Source organism: Sus scrofa, chromosome 9, assembly GCF_000003025.6.
Source record: "Sus scrofa isolate TJ Tabasco breed Duroc chromosome 9, Sscrofa11.1, whole genome shotgun sequence".
Taxonomy (NCBI): domain Eukaryota; kingdom Metazoa; phylum Chordata; class Mammalia; order Artiodactyla; family Suidae; genus Sus; species Sus scrofa.
In genome coordinates, this window is record NC_010451.4 from 9,892,686 (window position 1) to 9,911,780 (window position 19,095).

The 19,095-nt window shown below is 46.5% G+C and overlaps 1 protein-coding gene across 1 annotated transcript in view; it reads right to left on the reverse strand.

The window, feature by feature from the left end:
- MAP6 (microtubule associated protein 6) overlaps nt 1-19,095 on the reverse strand; it is a 126,729-nt gene that overhangs the window by 81,763 nt on the left and 25,871 nt on the right. Inside the window, 2 exon segments of the mRNA XM_021062525.1 lie at nt 7,203-8,803; nt 10,208-10,433. Coding sequence (XP_020918184.1) covers nt 7,203-8,104 — 902 coding nt within the window. The 5' untranslated portion in view covers nt 8,105-8,803; nt 10,208-10,433.

Here is a 19,095-nt window from a genome sequence, read left to right on the forward strand (position 1 = left end):
AAGGCCCCAATTAATATTAAGTATGAAAGGAGATACAACTGTAGATAAGTAGAAATGGTTTTTAAAGCCACAATATAATGCTATAGTGAATCTTACATCAATAAATTTAAAAATAAGAAAAAAGTAACATTTTCTAGAAAAATATAAGTGATTGACATTGGCTCAAGAAATATAAAAGCTGAATAAATAAATCACTGTTAAAACCATCAAATTGGTAGTAAAAAAAAACAGTCTGTCCATGAAAAAGACATCAGGCACAGAGAGCCTTACAGGAGAATCTTATCAGATATTTAAGGAGGAGGAGCACTTGTTAGAGGAACTGTTCCAAACAACTGAAAAGAAGAAAAAATCTACCCATCTAACTATATAGTCACAACCAACCGTGATTCCCAACATTGCACCAGACTAACAGAAAAAAGGAAAACGTTTTAGACTAATTTCACTTACGGGCATGTATGCAAACAGTTCAAATTAAAAGTAGCAAAAGAATTCGGCATGATAAAAGATGTATTTTTACCCAAGTAAGATTTATCCTAGGAATGAAAAGATGGTCTGTATCAGAAAAATCTAATAACATTAAAAATAAATACCATATGACTTTCTCAGGTGATGCAAAAGAAATTTAGTAAAATTCAATATCAATCCACATTTTTATTATTTAATTTTTTATTTGTATTTATTTATCTATTTATTTAGTCTTGTTTGGGCCACACCCTCAGGATATGGAAATTCCCAGGCTGAATCGGAGCTGTAGCTTCTGGCCTACACCACAGCTGACGGCAATGCTAGATCCTTAACCCTCTAAGCAAGGCCAGGGATTGAACCTGTGTCCTCATGGATACTAGTCAGGTTCGTTACTGCTGAGCCACAATGGGAACTCCTCAATCCACATTTTTAGAACTTCCTAGAAAACTAGTACAAAGATGAGTTTCTTAACCTGATATGATGCTATCTAATAACAATACAGAGTAAACTTCAAACTTAATGATCGAATTTTAGAAACATTTCCATGTCTGAAGACAAAGATGTCTGCTGCCACCTGCTATCAAAACTACACCGGAAGAGTTCCCTGGTGGCTAGTGGTTAAGGATCTGGCATGTCACAGCTGTGGCGCAGGTTCAATTCCCGGCCCAGGAACTTCTGCATGCCACAGGCATGGCCAAAAAACAAACGACCCCCGCCCCCGAACCCCAAACATATCAGATATCCTTACCAGTGTAGCAACACACACACACACACACACACATCAGAATGAAGACAGTAAACTGGCATTTGCTCAAAGCATACATTAATTATCTCCATAGACAGCCCAAGAGAATCAGCAGACAAAATTAGAGTGTGGTAAAGTTGCTGAATATAAGAAAAACATAAAATTAACACATATGAGCAATAACGAATTAGAAAATGTAGGAAGATATATGCTTCAAACAAAATGAAAAATAATTTAAAATAGCTCAAAAGAAAAAAAGATGATACTATGGCATTAGCTCAGATAGTTCAGGTTAAAGGAAACACAGCAGAGATCTCCGATATATTCGTGCACTTGTGACCCTTATGTGATAGACGCTGCATTAATGGAGAGATATCAGTGGGGAAAAGCTGACCTTTCAAAAAGGCATTGGGATGAATGACTTTCCAAACAGGCAAAAAGAAAACTAGGTCCCTACCGCATTACATACATAAAGTTAAATCCCATTAGTCTATTAAAGACTTAATTATAGAAAAATAAAACTTCAAAACGTGTGTGTGGGTGTGACTTTTGTGGAGAAAATTACAAAATGTAAGTGAAGGACATAAAAGACTTAAATAAATGACAAGCAACCCCAAACGCAGTACCTTGAAGACAGCAAACCTCCTCAGGCAGTGTTTCCCCAAGTAAAGCCTCAAGTTCATCTGCATCAAAATTACCTAGAGTGCTTTTTTTTCTTTTCTTTTTTTCTTTTTTTCTTTTTAGGGTCGTGCTTGGGGCATAGGGAGGTTCCCAGGCTAGGGCTTGTTGGAATGCAGATTCTTAGGCTTCATTTTAAAGCCACTGAATCAGCATGTCTGTGGGCGAGGCCCAGGAATCTGCATTTTAGAAAGCTCTCCAGATGACTCTTTTGTGTACTAAATTTTGAGAACCTCTGCCTTAAGGAAAGAGGTCAAGACTTTGAATTGCCCCAGAGAATGACATGGGGCGGTTTCAAAAGATTCACTTCAAAAGATTCACGCATGCAAGCCACACCCCAGACCAATTAAATCAAAATTCCTGGGCAAGGCACTTAGGCATCAGCATTTTTAAAGTTCTCCCGTGATTCCTCTGTACGGCAAAGGTTGAGGACCACTGCCCTGGGTGAAGGTGCCCCTGGAGTCAGGTCTGTAAGGTTTGCTGCCCCTTCCCCATTTGGATACTTACTTCTAGTGCTAACAGAGCAGGAATTCTATTAGATTTTGCTTAAGGAAAACAGTCTCTTTACACAGGGGTTATCACTTTTTGTCTGATACACAGCAGGGGCTCGGTGGTCATTTTCCAAAATCAATTTAACTACATAAAACTAAAAGAAATGAATCAATACATAGGTGAATAGAAGTTTCACCGAACTCTAAAAATTTCATTGGATTCAACAAACCTATGTGGTACCTAAGCACAATATTAGGCCGTGAAAGATACACAGATGAACAAAAGAAAGATAGCTCTCCTCTTCATGTGTTCATATCTGGTCGGGGGTGGCAGCTGGAGGCAAAAGCATCTTACAACCAAGCAGACAATGAGAAGTGAACAGAATGTGAAAAGGAACTAAGACAAAAATTAGTTCTAAATGGCAAGACCTGGAAGGTGTTGTGGAGACAAGTATGTGATATTGGCCTTGGAGTACGTATTGCTGAGATTTACTCAGGAAGACACTAGGGTTACAACCAGTGGCCTTGTAGACATCAGGCTGTTCTGTATAGCATAAGTCAAGTCAGATGGGCCTTTCTCTTTTTTTTGGCTTTTCTAGGGCCGCTCCCGTGACATATGGAGGTTCCCAGGCCAGGGGTCCAATCGGAGCTGTAGCCACTGGCCTACACCACAGCCACAGCCACAGCCACGCCAGATCCAAGCCATGTCTGTGACCCACACCACAGCTCACGGCAACGCCGGATCCTTAACCCACTGAGCAAGGCCAGAGACCAAACCCGCAACCTCCTAGTTCCTAATCGGATTCACTTCCCCTGAGCCACAACGGGAACTCCGAGATGGGCCTTTTTCTAACCCTTGTGGAAGACTGTGGGGTAGATAGTAAAGCCTCCTTTTCTTTCTGATTACCTTGTTAACCATTCTCATTTTTCAAGTACTCTCTTGCCTCTGGTGTATTATTCTGCCTCTTTGTGCCCCAGCTGATTCCGTCCAGGAAAAGCTGCTCATTAGCATGTCTATGGGGAGCACCTGCTACCCCATCTATCACTATTAACTGATGGCTGGGGCAATGGGGTTGGCTGAGAGAGGCATTTTAATCTGCTCCTATGACTCATCTGTTTTCTAATTGAGAATGTGAGGTCTAAAGTCACAAATGGCTGCCCAGTGAAATCCTTCCCGAACATCAGAAATGGCAACAAAGACAAGTTTCTCAATTTTATACCATCATTTATGTAATATGAATCACTGAAAGTGAATCAATTTCACGAATGTGAATAGTTCTAACTATACCTCAGATATCACACTAGTGTGGATAGATCCTAAGTTAGATGGACTGTTGAACAGGGAAGGTTTCTCAATAGCCTCAGCATCAAAGGACATTTGACGTTATCTACTCATTATCTGTTTTCAGGGGAAAACCAATTAGCATGTCTCTGACTCTGGATGCTGACTGCATATTGTATATTGCATATCAATATATTAAGCTGATATACTGTGTGTCCTTTCTCTATTTAAGCAAACTGCTCACACTGATATTACGTGACAGACATCATTTGTAAAGCCCACGAAATGAAGCAGTCACTATGGTCTAAACCATCATGATTTATATATAGTGACAGACGAAAAGGGGTTATCAATCAAATTATTGATGAAATGGAGCCCATCTTCGCTTCTAAGGTGATGTATGACATCTATAGAAGACACGGGAGCATATTTAAATTTAGGAAATATTCAGAATCCTAGCAAGAAAAAGGATGTGAGAGAATAAGGGGGAAAAAATCATTGTTCCAGATAAGCCTATAATTTCCAGGCATTTTTTTTCTTTATAGCATATTTAATTATCTTATTTCTTCACATTTACTTTCACCCAAAGAGCACTTCCCTATTATTAGTTAATTTTTATTCTGGAACAAAAAAATAATACTATATTTCATATCAAATTTGTCACGTACTTAAATTGTCCATTAAAGAAATTGATGTCTTGGTGTGGAAAAAAAAAAAAAGAAACTGATGGATGTCTCTTAGCAATACTTATTCTCTTAATGTTTCAAAACCCTTCTGATTATACAGCAAAGTGGAATTGCTGACCCCAAAGTCATATACATAATTAAATTTTGCAGAAGACCCAAATCAGATAAAAAATATTTTTTTGAGGTGTACAGACTTTTCTTGACAAGTTGATAAAATTCTGATAGCTATTTAAAAAAAAAAAGCATTGTTACCAGCCTCAAGAGCATAGCCTCCTCTTCTATCCAATCACGTGCAGTATGTGTGTAATTCTAACTATGAAGCATGACAAGCTTACTGCACAGTTTAAGGTGTGGCTTTGGGGAAAGAATTTATACAGAACAAAGGTTCGACCCAAAATATTTGGAGAGAGTTGTGTCTGACAGGTGAGTTACTCCCTGACTGTCTGGCCAATCATTTATGGACAAAGCAATTCCTACCAACCTGGAAACATACACTGAGTAGTGTAACCGAATGACGTTTGAAAATCTGGGTCTCCCTTGACTGGCATCCACTATATGGAGGTGAGGAGAGGTCGATTCTGCCTGGTAGGTGGTAAGGTTCTGCCTGGCACAGGGTGGTGGATTGGGAGTGGGATGATGAAGAGCCAATCCAGAAACCCGTGATGGTAGGTCAACCTTAAGGTTCTTCGGGAACAAAGTAGGACCGTGTAGACTAGAAAGCCATGACGGAATCACAGAACGATATCTTGGCTTTGTTTTTTATTCCCCTCACTTATTTGTTTCCTTTCCTTTCTTTTCTTTTTGATCGTCCTTGGTAGCAGCATAGAGATATTGTGAAAATTCCGCCTTCTCATAGCTAGAACCAAGGAGAAGGATTTGTGTCCTTGCCTGACCCAGAGCTTTAAAAGGAAGTAGTGTACCCCTGGGGGACCCAGTGTGGTCATTATAACAACAGAGCAAGAGAGAAATGCCAAGTGGGAGGTGGAATTCAGGGAAAAGGAATGGGGCCAATTGATTAGCTGCCCCCTTTTCATTGGGAAACTCTTTCCAGAGGTAAAGCCTGCATGGGGGGCAGATTTTGTCTTAATAAGAGAGCATGTCTATCAATGCCATTCCTTCCTCAGTGTAAGAGGGAGTGTTTGTCCTATTTGCTGGAGAAGGACAGTCTGATGAGGCCACGTATAAGGTCTTGGCAAAAGACACTAACGCTGCAGTCCTCCTGTCCACACCCTCCTGCAGAAAGGAGGCGACTGGCTATGGCGTCGATGAAGGACCCCATCCGCCACATTCTGAACACCTCCAGCACAATTACTCATCACGCGCGTCTTCTTCCCCAGAGACCCCAAGGCCAATGTTACATATTCAGAGTCAACGGTGATCTTTCAGCTCATTGTTTTGGTTTGAAACATGAGGGCACCACTGAACGCTAAGCCTTCAGAAATACATATTAAATGAATGAAGAGCAACAAAGAAGGGATATTCTAGAAAGAGAGAGAGAATGAATGGATGAAGAAAGGAAAGAAGGAAGGAATATGACTATGCTCTTGTTTAAAGGCATTCACTTAAGGAGTTCCCGTCATGGCGCCGCGGAAGTGAACCCCACCGGGAACCATGAGGTTGCGGGTTTGATCCCTGGCCTCGTTCAGTGGATTAAAGATCCGGCGTTGCCGTAAGCTGCGGTGTAGGTCACAGACGCAGCTCGGATCTGATGTGGCTGTGGCTGTGGCTGTGGCTATGTTGTAGGCCAGAAGCTACAGCTCCGATTAGGCCCCTGGCCTGAGAACCTCCATATGCCATGGGTGGGGCCCTGAAAAGCAAAAATAAATAAATAAAATAAATAAATAAATAAAAAGAACAAATAAAGGCATTCACTTCACTTAAAGGGAATTTAAGTGTGCTGAAGAGGGGTTTCTTGGTGGTAAGAGAACGAGAACCGTATCTAGAGAACAAGAAAGAAAAGGACAAAGGAGATGCATCAAAAGGGGAGGAGGCTGGAGGTGTCTAGGAAGTGGAAATCAGAATAAAGAGAAGTTCGGAAGGGAACCAAGAGGTACAGATTACCAAGCAGGTGCCAGGCATAATTCTCCTCCTGAATCATCTCCTTTACTCTTCGAAATGCCTAGCACAGTGCTTAGCATATAGGAAGTATTTAAAAATATGTTATTTACTATTAAATCAATACATGAGTGAACAATCTCAGAGAAGAACCTATTACCCATCACATCTTCCAGATAAGAACTTGAGTCCTAGAAAGCTTAAGAAACTTACCCCATGTGTCACAGCTAGTAAGAGGCATAAGGAATCTGCCTTCAAAGCCTGAGTGGCTGAAGGAAGAGGGCCGGGCAGGGCGTCTAGAAAAGGGTGTGGTGTTTAGGTGTCGCCCAGGGACTGAGAGAGAGAAGAAGGAAGGGCCAAGCGAAGCAGGCTAGGGGGTGGGGGCGGGGGCAGGTCACTGCTCCTTGAGGAGGATGGGACCCTGCGGGAAGGCACCGAGGCCCTTGGGCGGCAGCTGAGCCAGTAAGGGGCAGCAGCCAGGCTAACGCAGCTGGTGAGCTGGGTGGGGCAGAATGGAAGCGCAGCAGTGAAGACATTGCAAAGGTCTCGGTTGGGCGGGCAGGCAGGCACGTGGGTGGGGCGGGGATGGGGATGAGGTGGTGAAGCCAAAGACTTTGGCAGCTGGGATGGATAACACTAACAGCTTTCACAAAAGAAAGAGCCAGAAAGCCATGGGCGCGGGCCGGAGCTGGGGAGAGGGTGCGAGAGGGAGGCTAACAGTGAGGTCTGCGATGTGGAGAATCTGTGGGAGAGGGAAAGGGTGACCAGCAGGGTGGCGGGAGCTGCGGGCCGCGTCTCACCTGTAGGAGCTCCCCACTGCACTCGCCACCTCCTCGCGGATTTGCCTGTTGAGGGCGTCGGCCGCCGCACGCCCCTTGCCCACCTCCGGGCCCGCGGCTGGGACCAGGGCCTGGGCTAAGGGCAACGGCGACGGCTCCTGCCCCAGCGCCTCGGCGCGACGCACCATCCAGGCGGGCCCGGGCTTTCTGCGTGTGTCGCGCTCGTCCCCACCGGACGCCTTTCCAGCCGCAAGGCCACCTGCTCCACCAGGGGCAGCCTCTTGCTCCGAGGCCTCGGCGGCGGCCTGCACAGGCCAGCGCTCCTGGCTCTGCGGCCGGCGCTGGGGCGCCCCGAGCACCGGCGCCGCCGCCTGGGAGGACGTGGCAATCTGCACGGGCTTGGGGATCCACGGGTGGTCCCCGCGGCGCGGCAGCGGCCAGGCGCGGAAGTCCTTCTGGTACTGGGTCTCGCGCTCAAAGGGTGCGTCTGAGGGCTGGTACTCGCTGCGCGGACGGCAGCTCGGCTCGGGCCGTTGCACCTTCCAGGCGCGGTAGTCCTGCCGCATCACTGAGTCCGCAGGGCCTGCACTGGAGGTGGAGCCGGAACCAGAGCCCTGGCTTGGCCCGCTCCGGCCGAAGGCTGCCCCGGTCTCGCGTTCGCCGCTAGGCCCCGGCGCAGGCCCTGTTGCCCGGGCAACCGCATCCCCGTCGCCCTGGGCCGGCTGCGTTTCTATGGCGACCGCGCGCGCCGAGGGGGGCGCGGGCGCCGGCTGCGCCGGCTGCTGGAGCGGCGGCGGGGCGCCGGGGTGCTCGGTGGCCTCCGAGTACTTGGTGAAAACCAGCGGCACAGCTATGTCCGCCTTGTCCAGCTGGTTCCAGAAGCGGGCGATGCAGCAGGCACGCGTGATGCACGGCCACGCCATGATGCTCGCTGCAGAACTGGCCCTCCCTCTTCTTGCTAGATTCTAAAGCAAGTCCCTAATCTCCCCCAGTTCCCTGGCCCTCGAGCGGCCAATCTGATTCCCACCGTGTTTTCCTTGGTAGCCTGAGCTACCGCGTCCTCCTCCTTCAGGGAGCACCCGGGAAGGTCGGGCGGGCAGCGCTATCGCTGAGATAAAGTCTGTAAAGTCCCTGGATTCCCAGCTGTAAACGCCTTCAGGAGCCACCGCAAAGGTCACTGGAGCGCGGTCTGCTGCGGGCACCGCAGCGTGAGACACCGCGTCCCGGGTCTCCCGGCGAGGGCGTCTGGGATTCGCCCCTCCCTGCGGCTGCGGCGGCGCGCAGACCCCAGCCAGGCGAGGCTACGCGAGGCGAAGTGGCTGCGGGTTTAAGCCATGGCGCAGAGAAAGGGCCGAGTAGTGTGGCCGCAGTTGCTGCGGACAAGGCTCTCTCTTCTTTCAGCCGGCGTCCTGTCGCAGCTGGCCACCTAGCAGGGCTCGGAGGCGATCACCTCTCGAGGAGACAGAGCATTGCTGCCGCCGCCGCTGCTCCCAGTGATGCTGCAGCTGCCGCCGCCGCCGTCTCTGCTGCAGGGACGCGGCCCCACCCTTTTCTGTCGCTCAGCGTGGGGGGCGGGCGGGCGGGGAGAAACGAATCCAGGGAAGATGCTGAGAGAAAGCGCGCTGCAGAAAAAAAATCACCTGCTGTCGTCAGCACGCGCTGCTGGGAGCTCGGCCTCCCTCCCCTCCTCCCCCTGATCTGGCGGCTCCTCCCTCTTCTGCTCCTAGGCAACAGCACAGTCTGGGGCCTGGGTGGGTTCAAGGCCCAGGCTCCTTATGACCTGCTGTCCTTACACTGGCTGTTTCCCCAACTGGGAGCCTCAGGCTCCATTCTCTCCGTCTCTCTCTGTGTTTGTGAGTGAAGTAGGATCAATTATAGGGGAAAGAGGGTGGGAATTCAATTTAAACATATGGAGGAAACCCCTAGTGAAATGTCTGTCCCAGAACAGATTCTTTTTAAAAAGGGAGCTTCTGTTATTGGCCAAAGTCTCTGGGCTGGATTTGAACCTCTTTGGCTGGCTTCTGATACAAGCACTTGTCAGTCTTACGCACAGCCTTTGCACAGATGCGTGGGGATGGGAACCCCCAGACTGGTGGTAGCTTAGCTATTCCCTTGCTAGGGGACCCTTGGGGGAGGGGATGTCTTAGAGCCTCTCAAGAACCACCCAGCCCCTGTTCATGCTGGGGGCCACACTGGAGGAGAAGCAGTGAGAAGATTCTTGAAAGGTGTCTAAGTGGGAAGGTTGGAGTGTTGGAAAACAGGAAGACAGAGTCCTGGGAGAGGGTAGGGGCTGCCATGCAGCAGCTTTCTGACTTGTTGCTGGCCCCAGGCCCTTCCTCTACTTCTACCTGGGAGGCAGAAAAATTTTGGAGTCATACATTCCAACTTTGGCTCGGATGACTTCCTACTCGTGTCACTTGGGCAAGTTGGGTCATCCTTGGACCCCATCTCCTCATCTACAGAAAGGAAGAAATAATAGCTACATCCAAGTGATTTTGTGAAAATAGTTAAGGACTCAGAGCAGAAGCTTTGAGTCAAATCAGATCCCAGAGGATCCAAATCCTGACTTCTGCTCACCTTAGCTCATGGTCATGGGCACATCACTGTGACCTTCTGACCTTTAGTTTCATCTAAGAATGAGGGTGGGAGTTCCTGTCGTGGCTCAGCGGTTAACGAGTCCGACTAGGAACCATGAGGTTGCCGGTTCGATCCCTGGCCTTGCTCCGTGGGTTAAGGATCTGGCATTGCCGTGAGCTGTGGTGTAGGTCACGGATGCGGCTCGGATCCTGCGTTGCTGTGGCTCTGGTGTAGGCTGTCGGCTACAGCTCCAATTCGACCCCTGGCCTGGGAATCTCCATGTGCCGCGGGAGCAGCTTAAGAAATGGCAAAAGGACAAAAAAAGAATGAGGGTGCCAGTCTCAACTCCCAAGCTTATTCTAAGAATTAAAATGAGCTAATCACTGAAAGCGCTTATGACAACATCCGGAATATAGCAATGGCTCAGTATTAGTATTCACAGGACCCACCCAGGAAACCCAGATGTGGAGCTTTCCAAGCAGGCCAGCAACGTGGACACCGTTTGCAGGAAGACCTCTTGTTTTTCTGAGTGTCTCCTTGATGTCCCTCTATTTGCGTCTCAGGCACCGTCTTCCACTCCCTGTCTCTAGTTTCTCTCCAATGTAGGCCGAGTTTTCTCTGTTTCTCTCCAGTATAGGTGGGTTTTCAGCATCAGTTAAGCTGGGGGCCTGGGTGCTTAAGGGGGAAAAGGTCATTTATGTGTTTAGATTGGGAATTGATTGCAAAATACAGCTTTTTAAAAATCGTAGAATCAAACAGGATGAGAAGACAGCTCTGATTATTCAATTATCAGCTGAACTTCCTCCTACTGGGGTCTGTGCCTCTCAGTGATTTGATTTGAGTTTCATAAATAAAATGATGCCTGACACTGTGTTCCTATCGTTACAGAGATCATTTCTGTAAACAAAAGAATCTGGTCTCACCCTTCCACTCCCCGATTCTGCAGAACTCCTTGGGATTCGGCTGATGTGTCTTTCCAATAATGATTTCCAAAGATAAAAAGAGGGGCTAGCAATGGAGTGGGGGGGGCATTGAGAGTCATTGTGACTCAGCTGTCCTTCATTTAGATGCCACTCTGTGGAAGTGGGCACTGGGAAAGACAGATGGATTCTAGCTCCAGGGAAGTCCTCACTCAGAGGGGTGTGTTATAGAAGGGCTGGGAGACAGATATATAAATAATTAGCAAACAGTAAGGTCAGTAAAAGAGACGTTCGTGCACAAGGTGCTGAATGAATGGCTAATGACAGATAAGTAGGAGCTCTCCTAGCAGAAGTGTGAGCGAACGCTCCAGCAACTTCATCTTCAATATCACCTTCCACAGTCCTGCATTTGGAATTTTAAAACATGTTGCATTGGGAGTTGCCTGGTGGCTCAGCAGGAAAAGGATCCAGCATTGTTATGGCTGTGGCTTGCGTTGCTGCTGTGATATGGGTTTGACCCCCGGCCCCGGAAATTCCGTGGTCAAAATAAATAAAATAAAATAAAATCCTTAATTAAAAAAAAATGTTCGGAATTCCCATTGTGGCTCAGCCGGTTAAGAATCTGACGAGTGGAGTTACTGTTGTGGCGAAGTGGAAACAATCAGACTAGTAACCTTAGGCTGCGGGTTCGACCCCTGTCTTTGCTCAGTGGGTTAAGGATCTGGCATTGCCTGAGCTTTGGTGTAGGTAGCAGACACAGCTTGGATCCCGTGTTGCTGTGGCTGTGGTGGAGGCCAGCAATTGCGGCTCCGATTCGACCCCTAGACTGGGAACCTCCATATGCCACGGGTAGGGCCCTAAAAAGACACAAAAAGAGAATCTGACTAGTATCCATGAAGATGCAGGTTCATAACCTGGCCTCACTCATCAGTAGGTTAAAGGATCCGGTATTGCTACAAACTGCAGTGCAGGTCGCAGATGCAGTTCAGACCTGGCTCGGATTTGGCACAGCCTGGCAGCTGCATCTCTGATTCAACCCCTAGCCTGGGAACTTACATATGTCTGGGGTGCAGCCCTTAAAAAAAAAAAAAAAAAAAAAAAGAGTTCAATTGTACAAACTCCTTGAAACATCCAATGGCGTTATCAAGTCTAACGGTTGTTATGTGGCCTGCTTAGCATCCATTCTCATCATAATAACACCTCATCTTTTGTCTTTTGGAGACTGCCCCTTTTCTAATTGCAGTCCACATTATTTGAGTGGGGTTAACTCTACTCAGTCCAACTTCCAGGGGTGATTATGTGACCCACACCTGTCTACCAGGCACTGCATCCCACTGGTCAAAGTGACTAGTTAAGTGATTGACATGTGATTCACACTGGACCAACTGGAGGAAATCCTAGGCTTAAGCTGGGATTCCTAATCAGAGCCATTCTCCTTCTCACCAAATTGCTCCACGGGAGGCCAGGAGGCTAACGGTGTTAGCCACCATCTTTACCATCCCTGGGGGAGGCTGCCTGCCTAAGGTTGAGGTGAACACAGAGAAAATCAGAAGAAAACGCAGGATGCCGGTGATGTCTATGGAAGATTGCAGTTTGTTCCAAGCTCATTCGCTCCTTCTTCCCTTTAGGAAGAGAAGCCTCCAAGTTTTAGTTGGGCTCTTGGTCACCAAGCAGAGAAGACATTTTCCAACTTCTCTGCAGCCAAGGGCAAAGCATGTACTTCTAGTCACTTCTTTAGGAAGTTGCTTGGGGAGTTCCCTAGTGGCACCGCCTAGGGATCTGGTGGTGTCACTGCAGTGACCTGGGTCACTGCTGTGGCTTGGGATCAATCCCTGGTCCAGGAACTTCCACATGTCATGGGTGTGGCCAAAAAAAAAAAAAAAAAAAAAGGTGCTTGGGTTCAACTTCATCTCTCTCCTTCCCTTGGTGGTAGATTGTGGACACAGTAGAGATAAATTATCATCTGGGGCTTAAGGTGACTATGATGTGGTGGGTAAGATTGTTGTGGTGCCAGGATTTAGTCCTGGGTATGGAGGGTAAAGAACAAGATAGAGGAAACCTCTCTTGGGTGACGTCCTAGGATTGAGCTCCCTCAGCAGCCCTGGACCACTGTTATGTGAGAAAGAAATACACTTCTTGGCGTTCCCGTTGTGACACAGTGGAAATGAATCTGACTAGTATCCATGAAGTTGCGGGTTCAATGCCTAGCTCCGCTCGGGGGGTTAAGGATCTGGCATTGCCGTGAGCTGCGGTGTAGGTCATGGACATGGCTCGGATCTGGTTTTGATATGGCTGTGGTGTAGGTCTGCAGCTTTAGCTCTGATTGGATCCTTAGCCTGGGAATCTCCATATGCTGTGGGGGTGGCCCTAAAAAGCAAAAAAAGGAAAAAGAAGGAAAGAAAGAAGGAAGGAAGGAAGGAAGGAAGACACTTCTGTCTTGTTTGAACTACTGCTCTGGGTCTCTGTTTAGTCTTTTTTTTTTTTTTTTTTAATTTTATTTTATTATTATTATTTTGTCTTTTTGCTATTTCTTTGGGCCACTCCCATGGCATATGGAGGTTCCCAGGCTAGGGGTCTAATCAGAGCTGTAGCCGCCAGCCTACGCCAGAGCCACAGCATCGCGGAATCCGAGCCGCATCTGCAACCTACACCACAGCTCACGCAACGCCACCAAGCAAGGGCAGGGACCGAACCCGCAACCTCATGGTTCCTAGTCGGATTCGTTAACCACTGCGCCACGACGGGAACTCCTGTTTAGTCTTTTATTCATCTGAGTGTAGGGGTCTGGCCATATGCGAACTAATTTGAGGTACATGAAAGCACAGTGGAACTACAACACTGGCAAATAAAACCATGTAGATAGGAGTGATCAGAGTGGAAGTGTTCCAATGTCTTTAGTTGTTTTTGAGGAGAGTAGATATACTGATTGATTTATTAACCTAAAGCATTCATTCACTTAAAGATGTACCTTGAGAGAAAGAAAAGGCGGAGTTCCCGTCATGGCTCAGAGGAAACCAATCTGACTAGCATCCGTGAGGACGCAAGTTCGATCCCTGGCCTCGCTCCATGGGTTAAGGATTTGGCGTTGCCATGAGCTGTGGTGTAGGTCACAGACTCGGCTTGGTTCCTGTTTTGCTGTGGCTGTGGTGTAGGCCAGTGGCTACAGCTCCGATTTGACCCCTAGCTTGGGAACCTCCATATGCCGAGGGAATGGCCTTAAAAAAAAGAGAGAGAGAGAGAGAGAGAGAGAAAAGGGAATATAGATAACTTTATTAAGGCCAGAAAAAGGTAAAAATAAGCAAAGAAACACAGCAAATAGAAAATAGAGTGGAAGGTGGAGGGAATATTTCCAAATATACTAGTGATTGAAGTAAAGGTAAATGATCAAAACATTTCAGTTAAAGACAGAGAATGTCAGATTGGAGAAAAATACTAAACAAAGAAAATGCAACTATACCTGTTGCAGGAGACGTACTGAAACATAACGACATATAAATATGCACAAAAAGTGATGGGAAAAGGTGTAGTGGATAAATACAAACCCAAAGAAAGCTAGCACCGTTATAGTAATATCAGACAAATTGATCGTAAACCAAAAAGCATTATTGGGGATAAGAATGAAGGGTTATCACATAAAAATAGAAGAAACAATTCACCAGAAATATGTGACATAGTTTGTATCTAACAATACAGCTTTAAAACATATACTGAAAAACCGGACAGAATTTTAAGAAAAAAATGCACAAGTCCACTACTATCATCAGAGAGAGTTTTTTGCTATTTTGTTTTTAGGGCCACACCTGCAGCATACGGAAATTCCCAGGCTAGGGGTCAAATTGGAGCTACAGCTGCCAGCTTACACCACAGCCACAGCAACGTGGGATCAGAGCTGAGTGTGAGACCTATACCACAGCTCATGGCAATGCCAGATCCTTAACCCACCGAGCAAGGCCAGGGATTGAACCTGAATCCTCATAGATCCTAGGTTAATCGGGTTCATTAACCACTGAGCCATGAAGGGAATTCCCTATGATCCATTTTGGGTCAATTTTTTCAAAGGGTGTAAATCTATGTCTAGATTCATTTTTTTGCCATGCGGCTGTCCATTGTTCCAGCATCACTTTTCAGATGGCTATCTTATCTCTTTTCCATTGTATTGCCTCTGTTCCTTTGTCAAAGGATCAGTTAACCCTACTTACATGGACCTATTTTGGGCCTCTCTATTCTGTTCCATTGATCTGTCTCTTCTTTTGCCAACGTGACACTGTCTTGATTATTCTAGCTTTACAGTAAGTCTTGTAGTAAAGTAGTGCCAATCTTCCAACGTTGTTCTTTTTGTGGTGGCTGTTCTGGGTCTTTGCCATACAAACTTTAGAATTAGTTTATTGATATCCATAAAATAATTTGCTAGGATTTTGATTGGGACTGTTGAAGTTTTATTGGAGTAATTGTTATGCAGCAATACACAGCTAACATGCCCAGGGGAAATAAAAAATTTTCTTAGGACAAAGTATGTCTTACTAAAACCGATTTAAGGAATAGAAAACTTAAATACTTTGACAAGTTGAATCAGAAGTTAAAAATCTACCCACAAAGGAAAACAAAAACAAGACAAAATACTGGAGTTACAGCTGCCAGCTTATGCCACAGCCACAGCAATGCCAGATCCGAGCCCTATCTGTGATCTACACTGCATTTACAGCAATGCCAGATCCTAACCCACTGAGTGAGGCCAGGGATTGAACCTGCATCCTCATGGATACCAGTTGGGTTTTTGTTGTTGTTGTTTTTGCTGGTTTGGGGCTGTACCTGTGGCATATGGAAGTTCCCAGGCTAGGGGTGGAATCGGAGCTACAGCTACTGGCCTATACCACAGCCACCGACACGCCAGATCTGAGCCGCATCTGCAACCTACATCACAGCTCATGGCAATGCCGGATCCCTAACCCACTGAGTGAGGCCAGGGATCGAACCTTTGTCCTCATGGTTCCTAGTTGGATTTGTTTCTGCTGCACCATGACGGGAACTCCTGCAGTCAGATTCTTAACCCAACACGCCACAGCAGAAACCCCAGTTTGTTCTTTCTTACTGATGAATATTTTCCTTTTGTTTAACCACTCACCCATGGAAGGGTTGTTTCCAGTTTGGGGAGATTACAAACAAAGCTGCTATGAACATGCATGCCCATACAAGTTTTTCTGTGAACGTGTTTTCATTTCTCTAGCATAAATGCACAGGAGTACATTTACAGGGTATATGGTGAGCGTATGTTTAACTTTTTAAGCAGCTGCCATTTGTTTTCCAGAGTGGCTGCATCATTTTTCACTCCCGCCAGTATTATTTATTTATTTATTTTTGTCTTTTTAGGCCCGAACCCACTGCATATGGAGGTTCCCAGGCTAGGGGTTGAATTGGAGCTGTAGGGCCTGCCCACACCACAGCCACAGACATGTGGGATCCGAGTTATGTCTGTGACCTACACCCCAGCTTACGGCAATGCCGCTGGACCATTAACCCACTGAGCGAGGTCAGGGATTGAACCAGAGTCTTCATGGATACAAGTTGGGTTTGTTACCACTGAACCACGATGGGAACTCCACTATCTATCATCATTTTAATTTCCACTTCCCTGGGGGCTAATGATGTTGAACATACTTTCATGCTCTTCTTTGAAATCACGTATTTAAAACTCACATCTTTCACGTAATTGTTGAAGTTTTGCATGTATTGGTCTCTATTCAGCAGCCATACTAAATTCTCTAATTGGTTTTAATAGTTTCTAGATGATCTTGAACTTAATGTTCACAAAAATGACAGTTTTGCCTCCTTCTTTCTTATTTATACCCCTCACTTCTTTTCTTATCCAGTGTGCCTAATGTGCCCCTAGAATTATTCTTGACTTTGATGAAAATGTTCTCAGCATTTCACATTGAGCATGATATGTTGATTTTTGGCATAATATATTTAGAAACTATCCACTTACTCCAATTTTATTTACAATTTTTTTAAAAAATTGAGAGTATGTGGTGAATTTTGAGTTCCCATCGTGGCTCAGTGGTTAACGAACCTGACTAGTATCCATGAGAATGTGGGTTCGATCCCTGGCCTCGCTCAGTGGGTTAAGGATCTGGTGTTGCCATGAGCTGTGGTGTAGGTCAAAGATGTGGCTCAGATCCTACGTTGCTGTGGCTGTGGTGTAGGCCGGCAGCTACAGCTCAATTGACCCCTAGCCTGGGAACCTCCGTAGGATGCAGGTGTGGCCCTAAAAAGACAAAGGCCAAAAAAAAAAAAAAAAAAAAAAAAAAAAAAAAAAAGAGAGTATGTGGTGAATTTATCCAATGTCTTTACCTTGGATAATGAATGTAAAATGAATCTACCCATGGTCTTTTCAGAGATGACTATGTCCTTTCCATTTTTATATTTCAATATATTTAATTATAATATAGATTTTTAATATTGAATCATTCTTGCTTTTTTGGTATAATGCCAATTTGGCTGTGGTGTGTCATTCTTTCCATGTGCTTCAGAATTGTATTTACTAAAAATTGAAGGCTCTTTTTGTATTAATACTTATAGTAGCCATAAAAAAGAAGGAAATAGGAGTTTCCGTCGTGGCGCAGTGGTTAACGAATCCGACTAGGAACCATGAGGTTGCGGGTTCGGTCCCTGCCCTTGCTCAGTGGGTTAACGATCCGGTGAGCTGTGGTGTAGATTGCAGATGTGGCTCGGATCCCATGTTGCTATGGCTCTGGCGTAGGCCAGTGGCTACAGCTCCATTAGACCCCTAGCCTGGGAACCTTCATATGCCATGGGTGTGGCCCTAGAAAAAGACAAAAAAACCCAAAACCCAAAAACCAAAAACTGATAAACACCCTTGGATTGTTTTCTCTTTGCTGCACCTCTTTGTCAGAGTGGCTAACAGTGTTAGGATGACTTTACAAAAAGCAGCAGGATGCTTGCTTTTCTGAGTGCTCTAACAGTTTAAATGGCGCAGGAGTTACCCCTTTCTTAAGGACTTGAGATAAAGCACCCGAGGCCTCTGCACCTGGGGCTTGGAGGGGCAGCTCCTTGCCCCCTGCCGGAGGGATCGTGTCATTCCCATTTGAGACTCTCCTGCGGCTTCCCGGGCTCTTGGAATAAAACCTGACTCTGGAGTTCCGGTGGCGTGGTGATCCGCGGCTGGGTTGCTTGCTCTGGGTAGGCCTACGTTGACAACCGCTGGACATACCCATGCAAAAAAAAAAAAAAAAAAAAAAAAAAAAAAAAAAAAAAAAAAAAAAAACTGACTCCTAACCATGGTCTTCCGGGCCCTGCAGGACCTGGCCCAGGTCTGTTTACAACCTCCTCTTGGAGAGTCTCCTGCTGTTCACTGCACCCCAGCCACTGGGCCCCTGTCTGTTTCTGAAACACACCAGGCTCTGTCCAGCCCAGAGTCTTTGCACTTGCTGGTTCCTCGCTGGAATGTTCTTCTTTTAGTTCTATTATCGAACAGCTTATTCTCATCCTTCAGGAGACTTCGAACAAGCCCTCCCTGGCCATCTTACCTGCTGTGAAATCCTTCACTTCTCCTGCATCATTATGTATTTCCTTAACCTATCACTCATTACGCTCTGCTATGATCTCGCTAACGTTTTACTTGTTGTTTGCTACACCGCTTTCCACCCCACCTTTGACCGTTAACTCCTTCGAGCTGTCCTGAACCTTGCCTGTCTCAGGTACTCTGTTCTATTCCCGAGACGGCGTTTGGCACATAGCAGACAGGCAGACACACAAGCAAAAAATCAGTGATCCCATCTGAGCCCCAGTCTTCTCCCTGGAAAACAGAGATAACAGTGCTAACCTCACAGCAACGTTGTAGGGTGTATCTTGCTGGTGCCTAGCGGATACTTGTGACGGTGGCTGGATGATGGGAATGGTGGTGGTGGTAGTGAGAGTGGTAACGATGGCGCTGCTGCTGTGGGCAGTGGTGGTGATGGTGGTGGTGGTGGTGACAGTGATGGTGGTGGTGGTGGTGACAGTGATGACGTGACAGTGATGGTGATGGTGGTGGTGATGGTGACAGTGATGACGTGACAGTGATGGTGGTGGTGGTGGTGGTGGTGATACATGAAGATGGCGGTGGTGGTAATTGGAAGACAATGTGGAGAACTGACTTCTTGCTTACTGGGCAGTATTCGACTTGGATTTCTTGAGGCATTGCCCCTTGTTAGGAGAAAGCCACGTGAAGCTTTGGTAGACAGCAAGAGGGTGGGCCAAGTTTGTGCCATGGTCTTTTACAGGATGACTGCAGTTTGTTTTGTTTTTTTGCTTTCTTGGGCCGCCCCCATGGCCATATAGAGGTTCTCATGCTAGGGGTCGAATCAGAACTACAGCGGCCGGGAGAAATGTCTTCTTGAGAGGATTAAGATGGTGGAATA